This window comes from Oryzias melastigma, linkage group LG7, assembly GCF_002922805.2.
Source record: "Oryzias melastigma strain HK-1 linkage group LG7, ASM292280v2, whole genome shotgun sequence".
Taxonomy (NCBI): domain Eukaryota; kingdom Metazoa; phylum Chordata; class Actinopteri; order Beloniformes; family Adrianichthyidae; genus Oryzias; species Oryzias melastigma.
In genome coordinates, this window is record NC_050518.1 from 13233733 (window position 1) to 13242232 (window position 8500).

At 39.4% G+C, this 8500-nt stretch overlaps 1 protein-coding gene across 1 annotated transcript; it reads right to left on the minus strand.

The window, feature by feature from the left end:
• Positions 1 to 139: 139 nt before the first annotated feature.
• On the minus strand, positions 140 to 8500 carry LOC112159732 (protein disulfide isomerase Creld1). Its single transcript, XM_024293982.2, has 11 exons — positions 8181 to 8500; positions 6499 to 6619; positions 6332 to 6414; positions 6029 to 6139; positions 5797 to 5888; positions 5471 to 5650; positions 4182 to 4277; positions 4009 to 4092; positions 3753 to 3848; positions 1781 to 1921; positions 140 to 784 (listed from the first exon to the last, which is right to left on the minus strand). The coding sequence occupies exons 2-11, from the start codon at positions 6613 to 6615 to the stop codon at positions 564 to 566; spliced, it is 1221 nt and encodes a 406-aa protein (XP_024149750.1). The 5' UTR covers positions 6616 to 6619; positions 8181 to 8500; the 3' UTR covers positions 140 to 563.

Genomic DNA, 8500 nt, shown 5'->3' on the forward strand with positions numbered 1-8500 from the left:
GGAGCTTCCTTTTGCACATTCCCTCACAGTATGCATTCACCACAGCTCTACAGAGAAAGAAAAATCCTCTATGACAACGTAAACAATAAATAAAAACAGTGTCTTGCATTTATATTCTTATCATGCATTCTTGCTAAAAAGCAGCATTCAGGAAGGAGGTAAAAGTTGTCCTATTTGAGTAAAGATGACAATTATCTTTAAGAATGGAAAACAAAAAACACATGTGGGGCTTTTGGAGTTTTCTTGAGCAACACAGGGACCAGCTGAGACGGTGAACAATCGGAAAGGAGTCTTGGAGTCGGCGTTGTTCCCAACGGAGTTGAGGAAGGGGTCTAAAGTTCAGTTTCTTCATTTTAGTGCAGTGTTGCTTCCTCTTTAAGATCTTCCGCAGCATAGTCTTCAAGTTGTCACTTTATCCTGCATTATCCAATTCACGAAGACAAGTACGAGAACCTGCCTGAGCCCTTTTAGGTAATTCTCCAGTGTTAATCCCTGAAAGACAAGCAACGAGCACTTCCCTGCATCCAGAGTGTTTTTTTTCTCGTATTATCCTCATGAGAGATTTATCGTCCCTTCAGAAACCCATCCAGCATGTAGTCTCCCTTCTCTGTCAGCCAGTATCCAGCCATGGCAGCTACTCCTCCAATGAAAATGGCCGTGAAGACCATGTCTCCTTTAGCAGCGAGGGTAGCTAAGGCGCAGATTACCACGCCGAAGAACATCTGCTGCAGTACCAGGACCTCGTCATCAGTCATGTCATCAAAAAGACCCTTCTCTGGACCCGCTGGATGGAAAACAACAACAGAATCAACATCATAGACAAATCCAATTTCCTTATCAGAACAGGTCTGTCAGGATGATGTAATGGTCCTTAAAGGTATTTGAGTTTTATGTTCTGACATAATACAGTTATGTCTATCAGCAGCTATAAAGCTTCATGGAGCCTTTCAACAATAAACACCTGTCAGTTTTCCTTTAAAGAACAATTTCATTTTCTTCATATAAATCCTCCATCATCAGGAAAAAGGCCACAAGAACATGTTAAAAACACAATCTTCATCGGAGTAGGTCTTTAACCCTTTAACACCTGAGGCATCGCTGGTGATGCTTAAACACAAAATCTTTACCATGCTGCAACTGTTCAACCGATAACACGATCGACGTGCTAATTGTGTTAACGGTTGAAAACCCCGCCTGGAGGGCCAAGTGGGCCCCATATGGTTGAAAAGTGGGTAGAAAATGTGGACCCCGATTGGGTCTGTCTGCAGTTTTTGTGGTGGCCCCACCTGTGGCTCACTATGTTAGCCAGCCACCCAGTGGACAGCTGTAGCGAGCTAGCTAGCTCCCCTGTAGCGAACTAGCGAGCCCCGCTGTAGTGAGCTAGCGGGCTCATCAATAGTGAGCTAGCTAGCTCCGCTGTAGCAAGCTGTGTTGTATTGAGCTCTTCTGTAGCGAGCTAACAAGATAATCTGTTAAGAGATATCGAGCTCCGCTGTATTGATCTCCTGTGTAGTGAGCTAGCGAGCTCCGCTGCCCACCAGACGACTGGCTAGCATAGTGAGCAAATCCAATGAGTGCCCACCTAAGCCAACGTGGGCAAACACAGGTGGGGCCACCATAGAAACTGTGGACAAACCCATTCGGGGCCCACATTTTCTGCCCTCTTTTAAACTATATGGGGCCCACTTGGCCTAAATCAAAGAGCATAAACACTGGAGCTCCAGTGTTAAAGGGTTAAAAGATGTAAAAATGAAATTGCTGTTGTTCAACCACTACTTACCAGGAGGCTTGTTCTCAACACAAATACTATCTCTTCTGATAAATCCATCGGCACAGTCGCAGTGGAAGGAGCCCTCCTCATTGATGCAGGCCTCATTGAGGCCTGGGCATGCTATCGCACGTTCACTGCATTCGTCTATGTCTGTGTGCGGGAGCAAAGAAAACAGTCACAGGCTGTTTGTTCGGAGGCAGTTATCGAGTCAAACTGGATAGACCAAAGTGCCGCAGCAGAGGGGTGGGACAGTTATTTTAAAGTTAGTTGATCATCCCTTCATTCATCATTGGTTTCTGACATTTTTGTTTGGTGTTGCTCACTGTTTCGTTGAGAACTATGAGTTGAGTTATTACACAGTTTGTGCAACTGTAGATCAAAGTGAGTACGAAGCAGAATTCTTAATAACATTATAGAGATTTTTCATATCGGTTGACGTTGACAATTTTTCTTCAGCGCACAGTGATGAATAAAAAACAAAATGTTTCTCTCCATGTACATTAGTTGAGAACAAACCAATTTAATAAAAAAAAATAGCAAAATAGAAAAATGTGGTTGTGTTCCAGCAAAACTATGAACACATAAAACATTCTGCAGCTGAGAACACTACTGTCAACAGATCTAGAATTAGCGTGCATCTTAAAGAGCAAATCTACATTAACTTTAACTTCAAAATACAAGGTTTTTAAGACACATTACAGATCAAAGGTTTTAGAACACTGCAGTGTTTCCACTTAATTTAATTAAAACAATATTTTACTGTTCCATGAAAGGATAGTACTAATAGTCCTGGAATTAATTCAAGACCAAAAAGTACTTTAAACATTTAATTTATTAAAAGTAGGCACTTTTTTAAAAAGATAACATAGAAATGCAGTTGAAGAATTTTTTTTTCTAGATTAGAAATGAAATGTTCTTCTAAAAATGTATTTCAGATTCTTGCAGAAGTTTCCACAAATCTTCAGCCCTTTTAGTTTGCTTTGCTTTTACTCTTCTGTTCAGTTCCCCCCAAACCGGCTCGCCTAGGTTCAAGTCTGGACATTCGACTGCACGTTTTCAAGTTGACCAACTTGATCTTTTTTTTGTTAGGTAGTTCTGGCAGAGTTTGGAAGTCACAACCCTCATTCCAGCAAAACAGTCCCATACCATCATGTTACCTTCTCCACGTTTGAGAAATGTATTCAAATTACGATACGTATTGTATTGTGAGACATGTACTGGGATATGTATCGTACTCCCAGACTCTTGCCAATATACACCCCTTTTCATAAGTCCAGTGGTTGTGTTTCTATGCCCAAGCAACCCTTTTTGTTTTATTCTGATGCATTTTCTTTGTTTCAACTCAATCCATCAATCGCATATGGTAACGTTGCGACTGGTTTACTAAAACCATGCAAAGCTTGAAGCTGCTGTCCTGTGAGTCATCTATCATGCAGCTGTTAAATCTCAGACACGTGTTCCCTGATTCATTCGTGATTTTGGGTCTGACACATCTTTTCCTGTCAGTTTGCGAAACACCTTTTCATGTAAAAACAAACTGCACTCACCATCACCTTGACTTTCTTTTTGTTTACTTTGTAAAAATAAACTATTTTTGCAGATTTCGTTGTTAGTTTTGATACAATACACTACTTTCAATAGTGAAAAATCACAACTGGAGCTAACAAGAGTGTGTTACCACAGTGTTCCAGCTCTGCTTTTATGCAGACAGATGTGAATAATCAAGTAAAGTTGTAAAAAAATACTTTTGCAGCTTAGTCAACCACATAACTTGAAATGGTTAATGTCATTAATCTTCCCTGGAAAGAGCAATTTTGTGTATTTTTGAAATGCAGTTTTACTGGTAGTGTGTAGAAAAGCATAATTTCTAGAACTTCATTATCACCAGTTTGCCAGGTAGGACCTGCTTGCTTATTTATTCTTGAAAGAAACAAAAAATGTCCCATGACTAACAGAAAGTAGAGTAATAATCTTAACCCACCGAGACATTTGGCTCCCTTCAGCCTGTAGCCGCGAGCACATTTCTTACAGCGGGCGGGACCGCTGCCCATGCACCCTACACACGCCTGATCGCAGCCTGGAAGGAAATGTAAACCCTCAACATTTCACACTCATTTTGAGCGACAAGAATAAAGGAAATAAAGCAGAGTACAATGTAACAAATGAAACTTATAAATGATTCCAGTTTATTAAGATACACACAGTTAAATGACCCATTCACAGAAACAACAGCCTACCTCTGCATTCGTAAGATCCATCTGTGTTGTGACAGTAGGTGTTGGAAGGACAACGAGCCAACTCTGTACCACATTCATCAGTGTCTATAAGAAATCCAAGCCCAGTCAAACAACATGCATTCATACGATATTTGGCATAGCTTGAAGGAAATAACCCCTATAGTCACACTCACCCACACACTTATTGTCATGAAGGATCCAGCCGGGTTTGCAGGCGAGGCACTTGTAGTCCTCTGGGCCCGAGCATTTCCTACACGAGCGATAACAGGCTGCAAGGACAAAAGCTTTTAATGTAATATACATATATTGATTGATAATGGGATCTATATTACAGAAGCCAAAAACAGCCTGCCGTACATTTTTTTTATTGTTTTCTCGTGATAATGAAATAATAAAGAATATATTGTAGCGTCCCTCGTCTCTTCCTCTCCCACATTGAGACACTGAAACTTTACACGTTGTGGGTCTCTTTATTTTGTAGTTAACAACTAAAACACCAGAAGAAAACACTCCACAAAAGTTGTTTTTTAGTCTATTTTTTTGATTTATTAGTGGATCTGCGCTCCTCAAATGCCTTAAATCCGCTTCATTCACCAGTCCCCTCCCTTTATTTCCCTAAACCCCCCAAACAAACAGGTTGATTGACAGAATCCATGGTGCGTTCACTGAGCGCCGGACATCAGTGACTCAAACCAGTTCAGTCCGTTGTTATTGTTATACAATTTGCAGCAAAATTAAGCAGTTCTTCAGATAAAATTTAGGCCCTTTTAATTTAATTAAATTATATATAGATCAGTTCTGGTGCTCGACATTTTCTCTGATTTTGTTTTTCTGCAAATATCAGGTGTTCAGTGAACACACCAGGCAGAACTGACAGAACAGTCAGAACCTTGGGTCGATGAGTGTCTCTGCCCGTCGAACACCAGATTTAGAATTGATTAATTTACTTGAGTCGAAATTTTCTCTGACAAACTGATTTGTTTGGCTGTGGATCTTAGAAAAATGACAAAAGTATATATTAGCAACTGCGTTGGGCTATTTGGGTCCACTAATGTCCGGAGCTCAGGGAACGCACCATGCAGAGACATTAGTTGGCCCTGGGTTCTGTCAGAATTAAGGCCCTTGAGGAGCATAGATCCACTAATAAATAAAAAAAATAGACAGAGGATTGTTTTCCTCTGCTGTTATCGTTATTAACAAAAAAATAACAAGACTTAAAACAGATAAAATATCTGGGTCTCAATGCAGTAAAAGAAGATAAGGATGCTAAAGTATACTCTTCAGTATTTCGTCATCATGAGATAACGAAATTCGTTTTCTCGTGATAACGAGACAGTGGATCTCATTGTCACGAGAAAACAATAAAAAAAAAAAGAAAAATGTCGGGCAGGCTGTTTTCGGCTTTCGCATATACATCCATAAATTGGTTTAATTGAGACACTGGTGTCAGGAGGTGAAGCACCTGCACAGACTCCTGCACTGTCATTGGAGCTCTTCTCTCTGTAGTAGCCATCAGCACAGTTCTGGCACAGCTGACCCGAGTATCCCGGATCGCAGATGCATTCTCCATCTCCCAGGCGGGTGCCCTCCCCCTCACATCGGCCCAGGCCTCCACACACACCACCGGACCCAGATGGACACTCTGTTACATAAGCAGGAATTAATTCAACCAAACCCTTAAACACTAAACATATTTAATATTAATTAATTTGCTGTGTTTTAAAACAATACATTTTAACATTAAAGTAAATTGAGTTTGCACTTATGAAACAATATGATTCTTCCTACCTTTGCATTCAGGTCCAAAGCGGCCCGGTGGACAGCAAAGGCTCAGCTCCTCGATGCACAGCCACTCAAACAGGTCTGGAGCCTCCTGCTGCCTGGAAGACAGCAGAGAGATATAGCAGGGATACAACTATAACACTTAAAAATAAGTGTACCTTTTATAATTAATTATTAAAACCAGCCAAATCCCTATAAAGACCAGATTCAAAAACTCGTTTTGATTTATCAGGTTTACCTGTGGAACCACCACGTCTCCACTTGGTCCTCTATCTGCTCCAGCAGCCGGTTACATTCAAAATCTGCTTTCTCACAGGCAGATTCTACTATCTCTAGAAGCCTCGTCTCACTAAAAGAAGAAGTTAACAGTTAGAAGCAAAATTTGCATGTTTAATCGTTTTAACAAGTCATTGTACGACTGAGCAAAGGAAGCACATAAAAAACTCAAATTGAAATTATCTTTAGGGTAAATCTAATACAAAAATATTAGTTTATCTACTTAAAAGATGGCTGCAGCTTTAAGAAACAGGTGTGCTCCTACCTGCGTGCATACTTGGCCAGCTTCTCCTCCTCCCATGCAGTGTTACCTCCTCCAAAGTTTTTGTTGGCTGTCCTCTCCAAACCCTACCAACAAAAAATATTGGAGTTGGAATACAAAGCCCACTTGCAAAGCATTCAATTAATGGTTTGGTAAGTTTGCTGCTGTACCGTGATGAGACTCTCGGTCAGTTTCTTGCAGGTCTGACATGGTGCCGTCTGGACTTTGATCACACACAGCTCCGAGAGAAGCATCAGAGCAGGCAGGAAGGGCCAGGATCCCCACATGATCCTGAACACAATCAGAGAGACATCGAGCAAAGCATAAGATCAGTTCTGTATGATTTTAAAGAAGGATCAATGGATATGCAGGTATGTATGTTGATAAATACTTTTATTTTTAAAAGCTTACCCAAAAAACTTGCCTGTGAGCTAACAATTACAATCTTTTTCCAACAGCATTTTTTCGTCTGATCCTTATTTATAAGGATTTGAATAAAGAAATACTCAGAAATACAATTTTAGGCTTAATTTTCTTTACATTTTTTATTGTTTAAAGGATCCCCATTACAGTAGCTGTGCTTAGCAGACAGCCCTCATCCTCGGGTCCTTCATAAGAAACAAATCATACAACACAATTCATAAAATAAAATAAAAAAATAAAAAAAAACATCCTCGCCATTTTATGCTATCACAAAAATACATTATGGAAACACATTAAACTCAAATTTTAAATAACACTTAAAAAAATAGTTCCTACAGGCATAATCTTGATGCTTTAAATCAATTACACAATCAAAATTTGTATTTCATTCAACTTTTACTCAGATATATACCTAATTTAAAATATCCGGCTCTAAAATGTGACCTCAGTTGTTTTTTTAAAGCATATTTTGAACATTTTTCTTTTAAAAATTAGAGGCAAAAAGCTACAAGCTGTCATTGCTCTAAAAATATGTGTTTTTTTAAGAAAATTTGTCTTAGCCCTTGGAATATGAAAACGTCTGTTGGATTTCTAGTGGCATATCAATATAAGACTAGATTTATTTTAAACTGGATAAAAATAAACTCAGGACAGCTACCTTTGACTGTAGAACTGCTTACTGTCAAAAATGTTTTGAAGACTCTGTTTACGAATATTTGTTTTTAACATTTGTTTTTCTTTTTTACAAAGAGCTTAAGCAAAAACTATACAAAACAATATTTTTGGACAGCTTAAAAAATGTGAATCATTAAATACAGATAGAGTCAAGATGATACTTTTTAATTTTTTTTAACACCCAAAAAGTCTTGAACTACATTGTTTATATTTTCTACATTTCATATTTTTATCCACTTTTTTATATTTAAGTATTTAGAAAATTTCAATTCGATAATTAAATAAAAATAGTAGCGTAATAATAAGTTAGATTATCAATAAACAATGAAATAATGGATTCTTGACTTAAAAAGACACAGCTGGTTTAGCTAACTCCTGTCTAACAAACTTTAAAGAGAGATTAATTATTTGCTACACTTTTACATTTCAAAATCAAGCGAGAGTCACTTAATCATATTGTTTTTTCACCCGACGTTATTTTATCTTACAAAGGAATAAAAAGAAAACGAATAATGTAGCTTTATTGTTAGCTTAGCGCAGCATCAGCACCACAATAATTAGCCGAGTAGCATCCGGCTAAGGTCAGCGGTTCCGTGCTAGCTTGAGCTAACGTTCATCTCGAGTCTGCTCAGCTTTCTATACATTTTTTGCTCAACCGTGTCTCTCTGGAAACATCTAATATCAGCTACTAGTCTGATATAGATGTGTATTTAAACGCCCCCGCTGTGTAACTTCCACTAGTCATATGTCGTACCTCTCAGGAGCACCGCCACTTCCGCTGCACCCTCGATGACTGTCCGATCCCCAGCCTGCTCAGGCTCACACATCCACGGCTAGATGCTCCCCACTTTTTAGGTGTATCAGTCTCCCCCCAAACTAAACGCTGGAATCATCGCAGACAGTGGCAAAGGCTGAAGGGATAAGAGAGCACTTAGAAACCGGAAGTTGTCATCCAGGCTGCAGTGGGATGGAGAGATCACACACTGAGGGGATGGGATGAATGAGCAGCTTCCAGTCTTTTCCCTACAGTAACTGATACAGCATGAAGACACCACGCCCCATGAATCCACCTCC

Bases quoted from the DNA above. Each gene is read 5' to 3' on its own strand.
- LOC112159732 (XM_024293982.2), bottom strand. From the start codon at position 6,615: ATGTGGGGATCCTGGCCCTTCCTGCCTGCTCTGATGCTTCTCTCGGAG. The intron at 4,278-5,470 runs GTGCTTCACCTC...TTGTCCTTGCAG, and splicing joins CAGTGCAGGAGTCTGTGCAG to CCTGTTATCGCTCGTGTAGG. The intron at 3,849-4,008 runs GTAGGCTGTTGT...ATTTCCTTCCAG, and splicing joins TGGATCTTACGAATGCAGAG to GCTGCGATCAGGCGTGTGTA.